Source organism: Mustela putorius, unplaced genomic scaffold (genome assembly GCF_011764305.1).
Source record: "Mustela putorius furo isolate JIRA1106 unplaced genomic scaffold, ASM1176430v1.1 tig00003909_pilon_pilon_pilon, whole genome shotgun sequence".
In the NCBI taxonomy this organism is placed as follows: domain Eukaryota; kingdom Metazoa; phylum Chordata; class Mammalia; order Carnivora; family Mustelidae; genus Mustela; species Mustela putorius.
The window spans coordinates 18,784,449-18,805,436 of record NW_025422057.1 but is presented as its reverse complement, the minus strand read 5'-3'; the positions used below and the strand labels follow the sequence as shown (position 1 = coordinate 18,805,436).

The following is a 20,988-nucleotide window of genomic DNA, read 5'->3' as shown; positions in this document are numbered from 1 at the left end:
AGAGAGGGAGGCAGAGAGAGAGAGGGAAGCAGACTCCCCTCTGAGCAGAGAGCCTGACGCAGGGCTCGATCCCAGGACCCTGAGACCATGACCTGAGTTGAAGGCAGAGGCTTTAACCCACTGAGCCACCCAGGCGCCCCTAATTTTTTCTTCTTAATAATTACCCTAAGGAATGCTGGTTTTAGTTTATGCCAGTATCTTGTTTTTCCTTAATCTTTTGCTCCCTGATTTTAGCATTCATGGATGGTTCTTGATCTTCCCTGAAACAATTAGTACTGTATTCTAATGGTGATTTTTAAAAAATTTCTCTCATTTCTTTTTCATTATGTAATATTCTTCTATAGGGAGGAGCTGTCCTTTCTCTCCCTCATATATTTATTTGTTCCATTACTTGATTTATATCATTTATTCTATTCTTTGGGTTCCAATTTAGTATGATTCTTATTATTTTATTGCCCAGTTCCACCTTTGGTTACTCTGGACTCTTTTAGGTTGGTTCCTGTGCCTTCGCCATGCCATCATCCTTCTTTATATCTTTTAAAGATATTACAAAATGTAAAACAAAACAAAAAACCTCTTTCATAGTTACCCATGAATTTACCATTTCTAGTACTTAACGTCCTTTATATGTAAATCTGAATTTCTGTTTTCTTTTTTCCCGAAGAACTTCCTATATATATATTGTAGTGTATGTATGCTCATAATGAATTCTCCAGGCTTTTGTTTGTCTCAAAGCCTTTTGATTTTATTTTTGAAAGCTATTTTTCTTAGTATAGAATTCTAGTTTGACAGCTTTCCTTTTCTTTTTTACCTTTTTCCTGTATTTTAAACTTCCTTCTCCTGTGTCTCTGGGTTTTATTTGGTTTTCTTTGTGGGGTTTTTTTTTTTTTTTTTTCTGGCTTGCTTACCTTTGGGCAACAGTTTTGCTATTATTCTTATCTTTGTTTCTATGTCTTATATTTCTCTGTATATTTACAAAATATTTTTCTTTGTCCCTGGTTTCCAGCTGCTTGGAGTTTATGAGCTTCTTGGATCTGTGGGTTTATGGTTTTCATCAAAGCTGGAGAGATTTAAACCATTATTTCTTGAAATTTTCTTGATTTTGGCCCCTTTGTTTTTTTATTCTGTGGATTTCTAACTACATGTATATTGTATCTCTTTATGTTACCTTTCAGGTCATTAATGTTGTATTCATTTTTTATGTGTGTTTTAGATTATTTCCTATTGCTTTTTTTTTAGTGCTATATAATTTCTTTTTCAGTGTCTAAATCTATTGTTAATGCCACGCACATGAAATTTTAATTTGAGATACTGTCGTTTTTTGAGATTTAGTCTTATTATATGGTCTTTATTTTTATAATATGGCTCTTTTGAGATATTCTTTTCTGATTCTTCTAACTTGGCAAGACTGAAATTCCAAAAACTTATCCACTATAGATGGCAGTTGTCAAAATCTCTGCTTGGCTCTTTTAGCTTCTAGCTGCTGTTTTTCCCCTGGGCTCCTTGCAGTCTTCTCTCCCAGAAGTGTACTTTTGGAGTCAGTCAAAAATTTGAGTGGTATGTGTATGCAGATTTTGGTACTCTAGTCTTTGTGGTTTCCTCCTTTCCAGGATATGCAACCTTGAATTTCAGCCATTGTCATAGATCCTAGACCTTGCCCTCTGGCTTCTCAGGTCAGTAGGACTCTTAACTTTTCTACTTGCGATTTATTTTCTGCTGCCAGATTTGTGAGTAACTTCATGGTAAAAGCCTTATTAACAAATGTGGATCATAGCCAGTGTAATTTTTTATGTAAATTATCTACTGTTCATAAGAAATTACTGTGAAGCATAGCTCTTAAAAATCACGCATTTACTACTGTCTTTGTTCAGAATCAGGCACAACTTAGGTAGATCATCTGATTCAGGGTTTCCTCCCAAGATCTCTTACTCAAGGTCGTAGCCAGGGCTGGGGTGCCATCTTGAAGGCTTCTCTGGAAAAGGCTCCACATCTGAGCCCATGTGGTTGGTTTTAGGATTCATTTGCTTTCAGGGTGTTGAACTAAGGGCTTCAGCTGCTGTCTGTTGGCTGGAAACTGCCCTAACTTCTTTGCCACATGGATCTCTCCAGCATGGCAGCTTGCTTTATCAAAGAATGCAAGCTGAGAAGGCAGTAGAGAGAGTGGTAGCAAGGTAAGAACCTAACCACAGATGTGACATCTCCTCACTGTTCTTATATTCTCTTCATTAGAAACATGTCACTGAGTTCAGTGCACACTCAGGGGAGTGTTAATTATGCAGTGTATACAGTTATATATGAGATAGGGTTACTGGGACCATCTTAAAAGTCTGCTTACCACAGTTCCCTTTTTGCAGGAGTTGAATTTGTTCTAGTTTTTGCTTTGAGTCTCTCCGCATACTTTTGTATAGTGTTATTAAAGTAATTTATCCAGGGTGCCTGGGTGGCTCAGTCAGTTAAGCAACTGCCTTTGGCTCAGGTCATGATCCTGGAGTCCCAGGATTGAGTCCCACATTGGGCTCCCTGCTCAGTGGGGAGTCTGCTTCTTCTTCTTACCCTCCCCTACCTTATGCTCTCTCTCACTCTCAAATAAATAAAATTTAAAAAAAAAATAATTTATTTAGTACTCCATTAATACCATTAGACAAAAGACCAATATTTGACTCTTTAGTTCTTAACCCCAACTCCCTCTTGGGACAAAAATGTTCTAGTTGGGACAAAAATGTTCTATGATGACAATATTTTTTTACCTGTTTATTTTTTTCCCCTAATTAACCAAAAATTTTTACCTATATGTCTCACTGATATCTTAAATTCAGCATGATCAATATATAACTCCTTACCAAACACTTCTCTTCCTTTTGGGTTCTGTTTTAATTACATCATTATTTTCTCTGTTCAAGATCTTGGAATTAGGACTCTTTTTCCTGTATTCTAGATCGTGTCAGATGTGGCCTAATAACCAGACAGGTTGCTGGCCGACCAGTTTTTTTTTTTGTCACCAGTTTGTCACAAGTTAACAACAAATCAAAAGTAAGCATTTAGAATCTTGTATCAAAAAAAAAAAAAATAGAATCTTGTATCAACAATGTGACATTGCTGGAACGTCCAAAATGCAATTTTGTGTTTTACAGAATGTAGGTCCACAACCACCTGTGAAAAAAACAAAACCCCTCTATTGTATATAATTTACCACATCCCTATTGCTATTTCCATGTCTCTCAGTTGCTTGTGTAGGGGCCTGTTCATTCAACTGCTTTCGATTATTCACTGTAGGCCCTCATATTGTATTATTCAGGCTAATTGCAATAGCTTCCTAATAGACTGTGCTTCCTAATTCTGCCTTCTCCAATCTATTCCTTCAAATCTGTGAGAAAATAGACTTTTAGAACAATGTTCTGCTTGCTCAGAAACTTTAAATTGTACCTTATTACTGATCAAAAAGGTCCATATTCCTTAGTTTGATATTTAGGATTCCAGATGTGTTTTCTTTTCCTTTCTCCCTCTAATGTGTCCTGTGTTTCAGTTCACATATGCACATAGTTCCTCCTTGCCCCTTCAGACACTCTTATTTCCAGCTGTCTTTCCTTGCTTTACTTTTGTTTACAGCACTTAACACTTTCAGTGTTATTAACAATTACAGCACTTTCCTTATTTTCTGATGCTTCCTTTGGTGCATACTAGAATGTAAGTAAGCTCCTTGAGAATAGACTTCTTTATTTTGTTCACTGCTTAATTTCTAGTAGATACACAGTAAATTTTTGTTGAGTGATGAAGTGAATGAGATGGTCACCCTAAAGATAAAGAACTTTGATAATGAAAGGCCTTGAATATCTTTAAAGAATGGCTTCTTAATGTAAAATTTCATAAGCAGAGCCCTCTTTGGCTTCCATCAAATCACGTGTTGTCTCCTACTAATTTTAAGTTTCACGGGATCAGGTTATTTAGTGTCTTGTACTCTTTTTGTATCTTCAGGGCCTAGTATTGTGCCTGGTAAAGAGAACATAAACATAGGAATTTTTTTCAGACTGATTGAATTAATGCTCTTAGAGCAGTAATTTATTTTCTGTTATGTTTTAGGGACAATAGTGTATTCAGATGTTTGTATAGTACTGTCTCTTTGTTCTGGTTAAACCCCACACATTTAATTTGTCACTTATTTAATCGAGTATTTGTTAAGCTATTCTGAGCAAAGCCACATATAAAATATTTTTAACGGTTACTGATCTTTCTAAAATAAGATGTGGAAAAAGTGGAAACTTAGAAAAGTTCCAAATATTCCTCAGGAATTTCGTACTTAAATGCATTTTAATAACTTGCAGTTTCCAGAAGGGGAAATTTTTTTTCCCTCCTCCCAGAATCACTCTTCTGTTGTTTGATGAACATTAGTTTTATATCTCAACTGACTTCTAGATATCAGGCATCCTGTGTCCCACTTCTTTTTGCATGTGTAACACTTCCTGTATTACAAAATGAAAATGGGTTTAATATATAAGAGTAACCTGGCAGGCTATATTGCTCAGAGAAATAGCAGGAAGAATCCCAACAAGAGTCTAGACAGTGTTGTCACCTTTGAGAAGGAGTATGTCCAGTTCGCCTCATTGTCTGGATATAGGGTAACATCATGCTTAAAAAGTCTTGGCTATAGTGTACAACCTTTGCCTCCTCTAAAGACAAGGCAAAAAGAGAATAAGTTTTTCAAAGTGGAATTAATTTAGACTTTAGAAACTTCCATAGAGGAAAAAAACCAACATTTTACTAAGATATGTTGAAGATTATCCATCTAACACAAATTTAAGTAATGGCTTTTTCTGGTTTTATGCCATGGTTTAGTTTAAGGTATGTCCAAAGCAGGAGCTTGGGCCAGAGACTTTTTTTTTAATCTTTTTATTGATACATCATAAATGTACAACTGAAGACTGTTTGTAAACTGTATAGTATCAGTATCCAAATTAAAAAAGTAGAACAGTAAGACCACCCATGAGGTCCCTCTATCAGTCACTATTCCCATGAAGAGTAAACTTAGCATACAGACTTCTACTAACAGTTAATTTTCTTTGTTTTTATATAAATGGATCCTTAATCTGTATATGTTTTTGTGTTTGAATTCTCCTCTTGGCATTATTCATCATAATTGTGTATGTAGTTAGAGATAGTTTATTCTTGTTATTGCATAAAATCCTCATTGTGTGAGTATGCCACTATTTACTTATCCATTCTGTTGTTTGGTACTTTTTTTTTTTTTAAGATTTTTATTTATTTATTTGACAGAGATCACAAGTAGGCAGAGAGGCAGGCAGAGAGAGAAGAAGGGAAGCAGGCTCCCTGCTGAGCAGAGAGGCCGATGTGGGACTTGATCCCAGGACCCTGAGATCATGACCTGAGCTGAAGGCAGCGGCTTAACCCACTGAGCCACCCAGGCGCCCTGTTGTTTGGTACTTTGTAATTTGGAGCTAATATAAATAGTGCTACTGTGTTACTGTTATATAAGTCTCTTGGTAAATATATGGACTCATTTCTGTTGAATATATCCCTAACAAAAGAATTGGAGTCTATGATTTTCTTGCCTCCCTGATTACCTCTTATTATTATTTCTTCTCCTTCTTCCTTCTTCTTTCTTTTTCTCTCTCTCTTCCTCTGTCCCTCCCTTCCTTCCTTTCTTTCCTTCCATCTTCTTGTCTTTGTTTCTGACCATCTTTTTAAATCTAGCTTTTCCTAATCCACCCAGCCAGAATCTTCCTTCTCTATTTGCCCATCACTTTTTCTTTTTTTCTTTCTTTCTTTTTTTTTTTTAAGTAATCTCTATATCCAGTTTGGGGCTTGAACCTACAACCTTGAAATCAAGACTTGCATGCTCCAGTGATAGCCAGCCAGGTGCTCCCTACCCATTACTTTGTGTATGTGTTTATACCGCCTACTTTAAAATTTTTTTTTTCTAAGTAAACTCCACAAACTCATGACTCTGAGATTAAGCCTTGAGCTGAGATCAAGAGTCAGATGTTTAACTGACAAGCCACCCAGGTGTCCCTATATCCTTCCTACTTTATGTTACAGGATCCTACTTGTATATGTTTTTATGTAGATCTTAATTTTCCAGGATAGAGTTTGTTTTTTGAGGGAAAACATTATCACATTATTATTGCTTTTCCATTAGGCTCCCTTATATCCTGTAAGATTCTTTCAAAATACCACTACCATCACTACATCCTATTAGAATGGCTAAAATCCAAAACACTGACAACACTAAATGTAGATGCAAACTCTTGTCACTGGTGAGAATGCACAATGGTATAGACACTTGGAAGACAGTTGGCAAATTCTTTCAAAGCTAAGTGTAGTCTTACCATTACAGTCCTTCAGTCATGCTCCTAGTTATTTACCCAAATGAGTTGAAAACATGTCCATACAAAAAACTGAACACAAAATGTTTTTAGCAGTTTTATTCATAATTGTTAAAAATTGAAAGCAGCCAAGATATCATTCAGTAAATGAATGGGTAAACAAACTGTGGTACAACCATACAATGGAATATTGTTCAGTGATAAATGAACTATCAAGCTACTAAAAGACATAGAGGAACCTTAAGTGCATGTTGTTGAATGTAAGAAGCCAATCTGAAAAAGTCTACATCTTATGTGATTCCAGCTATTTATTAACATTCTGACAAAGGCAAAAGTAAAAGATCAGTGGTGGCTAGGGGCTCTGGGAGGGGGAAAGAGTGGTGAATGTGTAGGTGGAACACAGGATTTTTAGGCTAGTTTTTTTTTTTTTTTTAAGACTTTATTTATTTGAGGGAAAGAGTGAGGGAGAGGGTGAGAAAATCTGAAGCAGGCTCTGCACTGAGCACAAAGCTCAATGTGGGGCTAGATCCCCCATGAGATCATGACCTGAGCTGAAACCAGAGTTGGATGCATAACTGACTGAGTCACCCAGGTGCCCCTTCTATATGATACCTGTAATGATGGGTACACCATATTATATATTTATCAAGGCCCCTAGAATTGGGCAACACAAAGAGTAAATGCTAATATAAAATATGAACTTTCAGTTAATAATATTAATTTATCAATTGTAACAATGTACCACTTAATGGAAGATGTTAATAGGGGAAACTGTGTGCAGCGAAAAGGATCTAGGGGATCTCTCTGTACTTTCTGGGTAGTTTTTCTGTAAACCTGGAACTACTATAAAAACAATAATAAACACTCTTATTACAATTACCACTTATTTCTTAGTCAAAGCTGAACTCTTCATCTTAGCCTACAATACTTTAAGTGGATCTGATCCAGGGCTACTTTATCTCCTACTGCCTGATTCCTTAATCATGATTCTAGCCACATTGACCTTCTGTTGCATTTTGAACTCTATTGCCTCATAGTCTTTGTGCTTGTTCTTCACTCAGCCTGGAACATTCTTCCCTGAGAATTCTCATTGTTTCTTCCCTCTCCCATTATTTAGGTACATTTTCTTTTCTTCTTTCTTTCTTTTCTTTTCTTTTCTTCTTTCTTTCTTTCTTTTCTTTCCTTCTTTCCTTTCTTCCTTCCTTCCTTCCTTTCTTTCTTTCTTTTCTTTCTGATTTATTTATTCCAGACAGAGAATGAATGAGAAACACACAGGAGTTTGAGAGTGCGCGAGCATGTAGGAGCAGGGGAAGGGTCAGAGGGACAGGGAGAGGGAGAGAGAATCCTGAAGCACAGGTCTGTTTGCAAATGGTACTTCATCAGCATTTCTTTCCCTTTTACTTATTACCAATACCTTCACTCTCTTTTCCCATGACACTTTTTTATTTTTATCTTGCTTTATTTTCTTTGATAGCTCTTAATACTTCCTCGCTTGATTACTTGTTAATTTGTTTTTTTCCTTATTAAAATACAAGTTCTATGAAGGCAGGCATTTTATCTTTTTTTTTTCTCTTACTGTATCCTCATCCTCTGGGATAGTGTCTAGTAAGTGTTTCATAAGCATTTGTAGAGTGGATAAATGAATGAATCTATGTTCTCTCTGTAGGCAAATGTGTGGAAAGTCAAATATAAAATCAAAAGATTGCTTATTGAGTGTGGAATATGAGTCATAAGATGCGTAATATTAATGGCTGATGTTAACAGTATGATAGTATGATGCATTGGTTTTCACTAAAAGATGTATCTGCTCCATAGATGGGGAACTTCTGTTCTGGGTCAGAAAATGCTCTTCTGTGAACAGTGTAGGAGAGACTGCTAGTGTTACTCTTTAAATCTCCCTTTTTTCTCTTTGAATAAAAAAATGTACAGGGACGCCTGGGTGGCTCAGTGGTTTAAGCCTCTGCCTTCGGCTCAGGTCATGATCTCAGGGTCCTGGGATCGAGCCCCACATAGGGCTCTCTGCTCAGTGGGGAGCCTGCTCCCCCCCCCACCTGCTTGTGATCTCTCTCTATCAAATAAATAAATAAAAATCTTTTAAAAAAATGTACAAAATGAAGGAAAATACAAAATACAAATACAAAATACAAATGTATATACAAAATACAAAATATAAATGTATAAAGTAGGAAATAAAAACCACTGTTAAACCCATTCAGAGGCAAGTCACTTTTAAACCTTAGTTACTGTCTTTGAGAACCATTTGGGATGGATTTACATATTGTTTTGTTTTATCATGTTTGAATCATATGTGGTGAAACATGTTTAAAAGTACTATGTAGCTGGACAGAGTATAGAAATAACAAGTTGTGTATAAGTATTTCATGAACTGCTTATATATTTAATATTTAAATTACTTACAAATTATAATGTAGGCTCTTATCTGACACAATGTCTAGTACAGAATTTGTCATATATTCACAATTTTCAAATGTTTCTAATTATTTGACTATGGACAAGAGGAGCTTGGGCAGTTTTAAGTATTAACTCCAAAGAAAAGAGATCTTAAACACTTCCCTCCACCAACATTAAAAATGTTTTGTTAATTGCATTAAATACAAAGTTTTGGATTAGTTTTGAAAACATTTTAGATTTTTATGGGAACTGTGTATAAATTATAAACTTCCCTGAAGTTTCTTAGACTTTTTCTTTGGACTGAACAAAATCTATTCTGAAAATGTTCTTCGTGGTTCCTAAAATTTATATGTAGATTTTGGGGAAAGCCTAAAATAACTTTCAGATTTTACTCCCAATAATATATGTAATTTCATTTTAAGTGTACTGTATTTCAGGGACTAACCAGATTTTAAAATCCTGTTATTTTTTTCTGTGCTATTAAAAAAATTAAATCACATTTCCTGAGTTTTAAGCATTTTCAGAATATTTAAGGATTACTAAATTGTGAGAAAGAAGTATTAGTGTTATTAGGTGATGCTATTCCTAATGTGTCACTATTACCATGATATCCTGACTTGCAGAGAGTTGTATTGCTGGAGGATGACTTTCAGGAGAGAATATATGTTTAAAATAATCCAGTTGCCATGGGGTGATTTACACAAATCAAAGTTTAACTTAATTGAGTCTCGATGATTATATTTTTGCTTTTTAAAAACACTTCTTAGTTTTAGTATTAGGTAGTCATATGCAAATTTCTGTCCTAAAATGTTAGTAACTAATTTGTTTTTATGTTCAGAGATGTCAAACTGGAATCCTGAATACTGAAAAAAGCCCACAAACACGTTCAGTAACACAGTGTTTTGTTCTGTTTTAACCTAAGAACTAGTTGTTAGCATTTTAGCATTTGAAGATTTTATTTGAAGATCTAGATTTCCAGCTTCGTTTGAAAAATGTGAGGATTGGACAGTATTGAACTTTCTTATTCCAACGTAGCAGTGATTCTCAACTCAGAGCAATTTTTGCAGTGTTGTGACAGAGGACATTTGTTAATGTCTAGAGACAGTTTTGATTGTTATTATTTGGGAGGTGCTATTGGCATCTAATGAGTAAAGGCTGGGGTGCTGCTTATTCATAACCCCGACAGCCTCATTTAGCAAAGAATTACCCAGTCCAAAATGTCATTGTACTGAAGTTGAAAGTCCTGCAATATAGTGGTAATGGATCTGAGTTGAATCCTAGCTCTTCCAAATGGGTAAAGTTAGTCATAGTCTTCTTCCAGTTTGTTTTATTTACTTGCCTCAATTCTGTACACTTTTGGGCTTGTGTATCTTTCTTTAGAGTAGTGGAAGTTATTTTCGTAGGTACTAAATTTCAAATATTTTTTATTAGAAAAGATGATGGCAAATTTAAAAAAGTATTTTATTCCCTCTGGCTTGAAGAGTATTAAATCCAAATTTTATCTTCCCCAGTTATCTTCTTTTATTCTTTAAGTTAACATGATGCTATGTACTAAGCACTGTACTAGATACAGAGATAAATAGGTATATAAACTTTAATGATTGTTATGTTTTCTTGGAGAATTGTTCCATTTACCATTGTGTAATTTAAAGTGAGTTTTTTTAAAACAACATGAGTCTTTTTTCTTTTATCCTCTCTGACAGTCTCTTGTTTTTTATTTGGTGCATTTAGATTATTTACATTTACAGTGTTTACTGATGAGTTGGATAAATATCAGTTATATTTGTAACTATTATTATTAGCTGAACTTCTTTTTATTGTTCATCTTTTTTTTTTGCCTTATCTGGTTTTAATTGAGCATTTTATTCATTTTCTCTCTTAACATATTGCTTATATTTCTTTTAATTTTATTTGTATATATGTGGTCATCCTGGTATTTACAGTATGCATTTGTAGCTGATTATAAGTCCGCTTTCACATAATGCTGTACAGTTCATATGGCCTTTAGCTCAGGTCATAATCCCAGCTGGGGTCCTGGGATCAAGTCCCGCATTGGGTTTCCTGCTCAAAGGAGAGTCTGCTTCTTCCTCTGCTCCTTCCTCCCCCGAGTGTGCTCCCTCGCTGCTCTCTCTCTAGCAAAAATATATAAGTCTTTAAAAAAATAAAAAGTGAGAAATTATTTTACCTTTTATTACTTCTCCAATGCTCTTCTTTTATATAGATCCAAGTTTCTAACCTATATCATTTTCCTTCTTTTTGAAGAACTTCTTTTAGTATTCTTGTAAGCCAGGTCTGCTGGTGACAAACTCCGTCAATTTTTGTTTGTCTGAGAAAGTCTATTTTTCTTTTACTTGGAAGGATAATTTCATTGGATACAGACTTTAGGTTGGTTGGGTTGTGTTTTCTTTTCTTTCAAGACTTTAAATATTTCATTGCATTCTCTGTTTGCTTACATGCTTTTCTGAAGACAAGTCTGAATATATGGTTTTTATCCTTGTTTCTCCAAAAGTAAGGTGCTTTTATCCTCTAACTTCTTCCAAAATTTTGTCCTTGCCTTTGATTTTCTGCAGTTTGAATATGCAATGCCTAGGGAAAAACAGGAAAGGATTTTTCTTCTGTCTTCACCCTGAGAACCTGGGTGGTAAAGCACAAGGGTCTAATTTCTCCACGTCCTTGCCAACATTTGTTATTTTCTGTTTTTTTGATTATAGCCATTCTAGTGGGTGTGAAGTGGTATCTCATTGTGGTTTTGATTTGATTATTATAATGGTTAGTGATGTCGAGCATCTTTTCATGTATTCATTGGCCATTTGTATATTTTTTTGGAGAAATGTCTATTGAAGTTCTTTAACCATTTATAAATTGGGGACTTATTGAATTGTAAGAGTTCTTTTATTTTGGACATTAATCCTTTAGTAGATACAGGATTTGTAAATATTTTCTCCCTTCTGTGGGTTGCCTTTTCATTCTTTTGATAGTGTCCTTTGATGAACATATGTTTTTAATTTGGATGAAATTCATTTTACCTGTTTTTTCTTTGTTGCCTGTGTTTATAGTAATACGGCTTAATAATGTGCCCTAGACGCATTTTTTTTTTCAGTAACATGTGCTTTATTTGCTTATCTTACTTTTTCAATATTTATAACTAATGCCTTTGGAAAAAAAGGGAAGTCATGAGAGAACCAATGTAGCTGTTACAAATTACAAAGTTCACATATGTTCAAATAAAGAATTCTGCAAGGAAGAGTGTTGCAGAATAACACTAAGAATAATCGAAATTGCCAGTACACCTCTTTCAACTAGAATGTGGAGAAATATACCTTATTTTCTATCCTTGTGGAGTACTATTAAAATCTAGAAGCAGTTTTTGATTTATTATCTCACTTTGTATATTTATATAAAATCAGAACATATGCCTATTTGAGATTTTATATATATATATTTTGAGGTAGAAGGTGACTGTCAAATTGAATTCAAGATGAATCTAATATATTACTGTGTTGAATTTGGTTAAAAAAATTAGTGAGCGCTACTTAAAAGTATGGAATACACAAACATAAATGTGGCTGAATTGGTTATTTAAAACTACATATGTAGTATTAGTTGGCGGTCATTTATATTTTTAACTTTATCAGATGTCATTTTCTTCCTTTTTTATTGAAATATAATTGACAGATTACATTAGTTCTAGGCATACAACATAATGATTCAATATTTTAAGATGTCCTTTTCTAATAAGTTTTAGAGCTTGTGTTTGATTTTTACATTTTCCAGAAAGGTATAATTATGATATAGAAAATGAAGAGTTGTTTTTTTTTTTTTCTTTCCTTCAGTATTACTTAATGTATTCTTGAAAAATTCTTGTTAAGTTTTTATGTTGGCCAATTTTACAGGTGAATTATGTAACCTCATTACGCTGGATGTAGCTCACAATCAACTTGAACACCTCCCAAAGGAGATTGGAAACTGCACACAGATAACCAACCTTGACTTGCAGCACAATGAACTGCTAGACCTCCCAGATACTATAGGTATGGATTATATTGATAGTCATTTATAGCTACCTGAACATTAAAAAGACTATTTTTGGTACATTTCTATAATAAAAGTTAAAAGATTAAAATTCACTATTGTCAAAATAGCAAGACTTTTTATTTCCATTTCTAAGTAAGTTTTAGGAAATGAATTTGATCAGATTATAAAGAAGACAGAATTTGGAAGTATTGAATATTGAGTATATATTTTATTATAACTGTTTAATTGCAGAATGGGTGCATTTTTGTTTTTTTGCTTATTTCAGAATGTTGCATGCTATTATATAGGGTGTGGTCCCTTCTTTGCTAAAGCAAACATACTGAAAAAATAAAACCACTGCTGTTTAGTCTTTAAAATATGGGCAGTGTAACTTAAAGCTTGTTCATTTCCACTGTTGAAAGGTCTAAGAGAAGAGATGCCTTGAAGTAGAAAATGTGTTTCCAAGACTTAGCCAGACTCAAAAAATTGAAGTGTCCTACTGAGAAATGTTCTGTATTTACACAGTTTTATTTTTCTAAATGTCCATAAATTTATACAAACAGTAAAGCAACTTTTTAAAAGTTCGGACACCTTTTTAGTTACTGGTGTGTTACAGGATACTGTAATGTTTATTTAGGAAAATTACACCTGGACTTAATTTTTGTAATTGCAGTAATGAACATTTATGAGGTTTTTACTATATCTTAAGAGGCCTAGAACGGTGATATCTTTCTCCAGAAGGATTTTTGTTTGTTTCTGTCAGGTACCTAAGTGACCACTTGAATCCATTTGTATCCTAAGGTTTGAAATTTTTCTGGTCATTCCCAGGTAGTCTGTAGACTGATTGGAGGACTATTTTACCTCTGGTTTACCCTTAGTGCTGGGTAGAGAACCCTGTAGTATCCCAGTTGGTACTGATTTCTAGACTTCCCACCCTTGGCTGGTTGTAGATTTTTACTCTAGGCAGAAAAACATGCCTTATCAGCTGTGTCTTCCAGTTAGAGAAGCACTCCTTAGGACAAAATTTTCTCCATTATGTGCTTATTTCTTGGGTTTCCAGCCGGTATCTGGCCTGGTAATTAGTCATTATCTTGTTAGCTCTCTGATTTTTGTTTTGGAAGCATATTTAACTTTTTTTGGTGGGAGGGTTTATCTGAATTAGCTAGTCTATCATTACTTGAAACAGAAGCAGTTATTAAGGAGTTTTTTAATATGTTACAATAAACTGTTCTAGGTTGCAGGACAACTAATCTGAGACTTCTTTAGGTTATAGTAGCTATCCATTAGAACCTACATCTTCCTGATTCTTGGCTCAGTGTTCTTTATATCACATTACTGTTTGTAGTAGCAACAGACTAAGTATTCTAGTTATCTAGTTACCTGCATTAGATTTATTTCTGAAGGGCAAGATAGTGTACAACTTACAGTGAACTATTCTACTATATTCTTAAGAATTTTACCAGATTTCCTATATAAATAAAAAAAAAAAAACTGATTTCTGGATCAGTAGAGACTGCACCTAATTATTTCTTGCTTTTCTTTTCTTTTTTTTTTTTTTTTAAGATTTTATTTATTTATTTGACAGAGAGAGGGAACACAAGCAGGGGGAGTGGGAGAGGGAGAAGCAGGCTTCCTGCTGAGCAGGAGCCTGATGTGGGGCTCAATCTCAGGACCCTGGGATCATGACCTGAGCAGAAGGCATACATTTAAGGACTGAGCCACCCAAGCGCCCCCTTGCTTTTCTATTTTAAAATCTGTTGAAATGGCCAGAATGAACAAAGAAAAGTGAACCTAGAAGATAAAGAGCATAGAAAAGATATTTATTGCATTTATAAAACATGATCAGACTGGTGCAAAAAAAAAAGAAATAATACATTCCTTAGAAATACCTTTGCCATATAAAGTTCAATTTAATGGGAAATAACTGTGTAATAGAATGAACACATCCAAAGACCAAAATAGAGATGTGTAGGGTAAGTGTAAGAAGTCCATTAGAATCTAGAACAAAAAGGAAGAAGGATACAAAGTAAGTGATGAGGAGTCATGAGAGAATGGACTAGAAGTTCTAGAAAGAGAATAGAGCTAATATAATAAAGAAACTAAGTGAAATATAATTCTACAGTCTTTCCCTGAACTTGACAAAAACCCAGATAATGTGATTGATGTTCAAGAAGACATAATGAAAAAGATACATTCTGGTAGAAGTTTTAAAAATTAGATTTACTTAATTGCTTTGGATGTACCATATAGTGACATATAATGTTATAAAACCTGTTCTTTGTCTAGTTTCAGTTTCTGGGTAATGCTGGCCACATACAGTAAGGAGGAATGTGTTTCGTACTCTTCAGTTTGGGGAAACAATTTGTATAAAATTGGCATTATTTCTTCCTTTAATATGTGGTAAGATTTATCAGTGAAGTCAGTGGGGCCAGGGTTTTTCTTTATAGGTATGCTTTTAAAAAAACATTTTCAATTTTGGGGCGCCTTTTGGGCGGCAGACTGGATTTTGCAGCTAGTCATGATGTCTCATGGTCCTGGGATCGAACCCTGTGTTGGTCAGAGTCTGCTTGAGGGTTCTCTGTTCCTTCCACTGCGCTCTCTCTCTAAAATAAATAAAAAATTTTTAAAAATTTTTCAATTTCTTTAATAGATACAGATCTATTTAGATTGTCACTTTTTTATTTTTTAAAGATTAATTTTAGAGAGGAGGTGGAGGGGCAGAGAGAGAGAGAGGGAGAGGGAGAGTCTTAAGCAGACTGCACTTCGCGCGGAGCCTTCCATGAGATTCCACCTCACAACCCTTAGATCGCCACCTGAGCTGAAATCAAGAGTCAGAGGCTTAACCAACTGTGCCACCTAGTTGCCCCTCACTTTATTCTTTTTCTTCTCTTTCTTCCTTTTTGTTTTTTTAAGATATTTTTATTTATTTATTTGACAGCTAAAGAAGGGAACACAAGCAGGGGGAATGGGTGAGGGAAAAGCAGGCCTCCCCTCAAGCAAGGAGCCCGATCTGGGGTTCTATCCCAGCACCCTGGGATCATGAGCTGAAGGCGGACGCTTTCAGCTACCAGGAGCCCCGACCCTCATTTTATTCTTTCTTTTTTTTTTTTTTAAGAATCTATTTATTTATTTGACAGAGAAATCACAAGTTAGGCAGAGAGGCAGGCGGAGAGAGAGGGGGAAGCAGGCTCCCCACTGAGCAGAAAGCCCAATGTGGGGCTCGATCCCAGGACCCTGGGATCATGACCCAAGCTGAAGGCAGAGGCTTAACCTACTGAGCCACGCAGGCCCCCCCCCTTATTCTTGAGCAAACTTAATCATTTATGTTTTTCAAGGAATGGGTCCATTTCATTTGTCACATTTGTCACATTTATAGGCATAAAATTGTTTATAATATTCCCTTATTATTTTGATATCTATATAATCTGTTGTAATGTCACTTCTCTCATTCCTGGTATCAGTAACTTAGATTTTTTTTTAACTGTTTGATTAGAGTTGTGTCAATTTAATTGATTATCTCTAAATTTTACTGATTTTCTATATTATTTCTCTGACTTTTATTTCATTGATTTCCACTTTGACCTTTATTTTTTCCCTTTATGTGTTTTGAGTTTTATTTATTAGTTTCTTATGGAGGAAGCTTAGAGGTCATTGATGTGAATTTTTTGTTTTTTCATGAGTTTTCTTGAATGACATACCAATATAGTTTGTGTTGTATGTTCTTACATTGAAGATTTTATGTCATGTGTGCATTTAGTGCTATAAGTTTCCCCTTATGTACTGCTTTAGTAGCATTTCACCAATCCTGATATACTGTGTTTTTCTTCTGTTCAGAATACTTTCTAATTTACTTTTCTTTTGTTGAGTAGAGTGACATAGGTGAGGCAACCAGGGCATTTATTCTACTACCTGTCCTTTTTTGTCTTTTTTTTCCCCTCCTAATTTTTGTCAGATGACAGTTGTTGGGACATACAACATTTATGGTATATCTTGTTATGCTGATCTGTAGTTGTTTTTTTTCTTCTTCTTCTTCTTCTTTTTTTTTTTTTTAAAGATTTTATCCGTTTATTTGACAGAGAGAGAGATCACAAGTAGGCAGAGAGGCAGGCAGAGAGAGAGGGGGAAGCAGGCTCTCCGCTGAGCAGAGAGCCCAATGTGGGGCTCGATCCTAGGACCCTGAGATCATGACCTGAGCCGAAGGGAGAGGCTTAACCCACTGAGCCACCCAGGCATCCCTGTTTTTCTTCTTAATGTTCATCAACAGTCCTATGTAGTCAGAGTTGCCCCAGTCATCTCTGGATAGGCTCAAGTCAGTCTTACAGTACTTTTCTCAGAAATGGTTCATAAATAAATAGTTCCCTAGTTATAGAATGTTTGTAACTTTTATACTTGAACAGTTTGGGTGGATATAAAAATCATTGGGTCCAGCTTTGTTTCCTTAAGCATCTTAGTAAAACTAAGACGTGGTTGTACTATCTTCTGGCATTAAATGTACAAAAGTATGAAGCCAGTCCAATTTTTTCCCATTGTGACTTAATCTTTTTGCCTGGCCACCCAGAGTACTTTATTTCTGAAATTTAAGAACTCCATTATGTTTCTCAGTGTTGATTTTTCGGAGTCCATTTCCCTGGGATACTCTGAGCCAATCAAAATATAGGTTTAATTTTGATAGTTTTACATAGTTTATATACTTTTTATAGTTTTCTTGAATTACATAGACACACTTAGCTTCTGTTGTATGTTCTTACATTGCAAGATATGTCTGTAAGTTTGCTTATTTTGATAACCAACTAGTTGCAACAGTAAAGGGAAAAGAATAATGCATAGTCTTTTTTTTTTATAGAAACATCATTTTTTAAAAAAGATTTCATTTATTTATTTGACAGAGATCACGAGTAGGCAGAGAGGCAGGCAGAGAGAGAGAGGAAGGGAAGCAGGCTCCTTGCTGAGCAGAAGTTTTAGAAAGAAAAATAAAGTTTGTTTACTACAAATCAGACGGAACCAAAATTAAAGATGCTTGAAATGTGATAAAGTTAATATTCTTATCCCTGTCACCAGTGCTTAGTCACTGTGTATTTGTTAGGATATGATTGATGGGGAACACTTTATTGCTCCTTAAGTGTATCAGCAAAGTTCTAGCTTCAGGGCCTTTATTCTTTTTGGTCTCTCTGCTCAGGACTCTTTCTTCTAAATACCCACATAATTTTCTGTATTCTTTCAGCTGATCAAATGGATATATACAGGGCATCGTTATTAGTCAGCACTGTTCTTTCTTTCAAATAGTCCAGCAGTATTTTGTTTAATGTTTTATGCATGTGTCTGTATTTGTGTTGTGTCAAATAATAATGAAATGGAGATGAAAATAGAGTGCAAAAGTGAATAGCCCTGGCAAACAGAGAAGCATAGATGGTGGTTGTGGGTGATAAAGATCTTCCATTTATGAGGACTAGGGTCACACTTCCTCTGACAAAGGGTCACTTTTCCATGTATTCTTCTTTCTCCTGGCTTCTTAATTTTATGTATCTTTCCTGCCAGAATTACTGTATTTTCAGTATGTTTATTAATATGAAAGCATTTAGCTTCATTATTAATCTGTTGTGGTTAAGGTGTTATCTCAGAATAACATAAATGCCTGGCTTCTAGAACATTCTGCATGATCAGATTACAAATTTGTATTGGAAATCAATAAGGACTGAAACATTAACAATAAGAAAATTGTAAATATTTATTTGTACATGCTTTGGATAGTTGTCAACAAATGGAGTATTTATAGCTGTTAATCCAAATAATGGCAGTGAGTAATACTTATTGAAATTTTTTATAATATTGTTATTTATTATATACCATGTATATTAAAAATTCTTTTGCCTTTTCCATCTCTCTTATCCCCAGTATTTTGATTGTATAGCAGAAGGTTGAGATTTGGTGAGAAATTCAAACATTTGGGTCTTAGTCTGTTACAAATCATGTCTTAATTGATTGACCTTTGAGATTCTCCCTCTCATTTATCAGAGAAGAGAAATTCACCCAAAACATTTAGTTGTAAACTTTATTGGAATATAATTCTCTTGATATTTTTCCTGTCTTTTCCTGTTTTACTTCTTGAAAAGTATAACTTAAAAAAAAAAATCCACATCTATCCTGCACAGTTGATGTAAGTCCTGCAGCAGCTACCCTACTTGCCTTTCCCTGGACTTAAAGAAACTTGCTGTAAACTCACAACTGAAATGAGATCTTTTAACTGTCACCTGATAATCAAGTTTTCCAAAAATCACTTTATTTCCTTGCCTTTTCTTTTTTCTTATAAGTAGACCGAGATGTTTTTACCCCTTTCTTTATTTAACACAAACACTCCTAGAGTAGTTTCTCACTCCTTGGCGCAGTACTCCCTGCCATTGACATCCAGGCTGAGCAGCGCTAGGATCACTGACAGCTCACAGGATGTGGAGAAGCAGCAGAAGGAAGTAGGGAGGGGACAGCTGGTTGTAGTTAAGTGAGAGAGTACTTCAAAATATATTTATAGTTTCTCTTTCTTAACCGTTAGTCTACCCTGTTGAATAAAATGTATATTCTCTTTCATGTAAATATTTTCTAATTCAAGAGTCAGTTATGAACGAAAGAAAAATATTAAACTTCATTACAGCAGTCATTTTGTTTCAAACTGTGAAGTTGGTATGTTAAATCTCCTGTGATCTGTGGTGATTTTATGAAACTATGGGTGGGGGGGGGGGTTAGAGGTCTCAAGTAGGAAAAACTTTTTGTTTTCTATTTCTTCTCAAATGAGATGAAGAGAGAAATCTGCAACAAGAACTTGCCTTCAAGGCTGGAGCACAGAACAATTCACAGAGGTCTTTTATTGCACTGGGCTCTGAAGAAGTGATACAGTATGGTTATATCAACAAGTAGAGTTTAAGTAATTAGGTTTTAGGTAATTACAGTTCGGATTCATATAACAACTTTACTAGTTTTCTTTTTTTTTAAAGATTTTATTTATTTATTTATTTGACAGAGAGAGAGAGAGAGAACAAGTAGGCAGAGAGGCAGGCAGAGAGAAAGAGAGGAGGAAGCAGGCTCCCTGCTGAGCAGAGAGCCCGATGTGGGACTCGATCTCAGGACCCTGAGATCATGACCTGAGCCGAAGGCAGCGGCTTAACCCACTGAGCCACCCAGGCGCCCGACTAGTTTTCTTTTTAATGGTGGCATTCTTTTGGGTTTTTGACATTTAAGAATATATTGTTTGCTTTTCAGTTTGCTTTCAGTTTTTTGGTTCAGTGTTCCTGGAAAAAAAAACCATTATTTTCATTGTTAGAGCTGTGTGCCTGTTCTGTTGATTTTTTTTTTTTTTTGCTACTTTGTTAAAATAAAATTAAGATCATTTGAGTTGAGTTTCACTCAAGTTATACTGAATTAACCTAAAGATGCTGATTATATTTGCTGAAATTGAAAGCATCTAATTTTAATTCATAGCCATTTGATGTTGCTGTAATTTAAAAATCTGACAGCCTAAGAAAGCAAGCTGTCAGAGCAGAGCACAGAACAACTTACAGTCAAAGTTAAGCACTTAAAAGCTAAATGCCAGTGAGTGGCAGTGATCAGCCTACATTTATACACAGAAGCTCAGCAATGTTGATTTTATTTCTTAGTCACGTAGCTCAACAATAAAGCAAGCCATGGCTTGATTTCTAGGTTGCAGTTCAGTTTATGGTAAAACCAATCACTGAAAGAAAATGTCACACTTCTGATGTCCAGCTTTTTTCCTTGCACAAGAGAATTTGGGTATTTTATCCTTAATTTTTTTCACCTCTTTTATTTTGTTGAGAGTCATGGATTTTGGCAAAATGTGGATGACTTAACGTGCCATGCTCTCAGTAAAGTGATAAGAGCTTTGCACACATGAGTTTCTCATCAGAATAGCATATTTTCCTAGGTTGCATTTTTTAAAGTTCAATTTCTACTACACCAACAAAAAAGGTGGGGGAAAGGGGAAAAAAAGGAAAGAAAAGGTTTAGTAAAGATGGAAGTACTATTTTTGTTTAAATAACCACTAATTTTAGTACTAGATAAAGTCATGTGGCAGTTTCATTACATTATTTTCATGTCATTTTTAAATTCTAGAAACCTGTTCTGATTTTAAAAGTGAGAAGTTCAAGAGTTATTTTGCTTTTCGAAGAGAAATTTTGGGAATCTGGTTCTATTGGGCTTTTGAGTTGATAAGTATTTAGAA

The 20,988-nt window shown here is 34.9% G+C and overlaps 1 protein-coding gene across 2 annotated transcripts in view; it reads left to right on the top strand.

The window, feature by feature from the left end:
• Nucleotides 1–20,988, top strand: part of SHOC2 (SHOC2 leucine rich repeat scaffold protein) — a 93,605-nt gene that overhangs the window by 53,820 nt on the left and 18,797 nt on the right. For both annotated transcript variants that reach the window (XM_004763867.3, XM_045068800.1), the window contains exon 3: nucleotides 12,644–12,781. In XM_004763867.3, coding sequence (XP_004763924.1) covers nucleotides 12,644–12,781 — 138 coding nt within the window. The remainder of the gene's footprint in view (nucleotides 1–12,643; nucleotides 12,782–20,988) is intronic.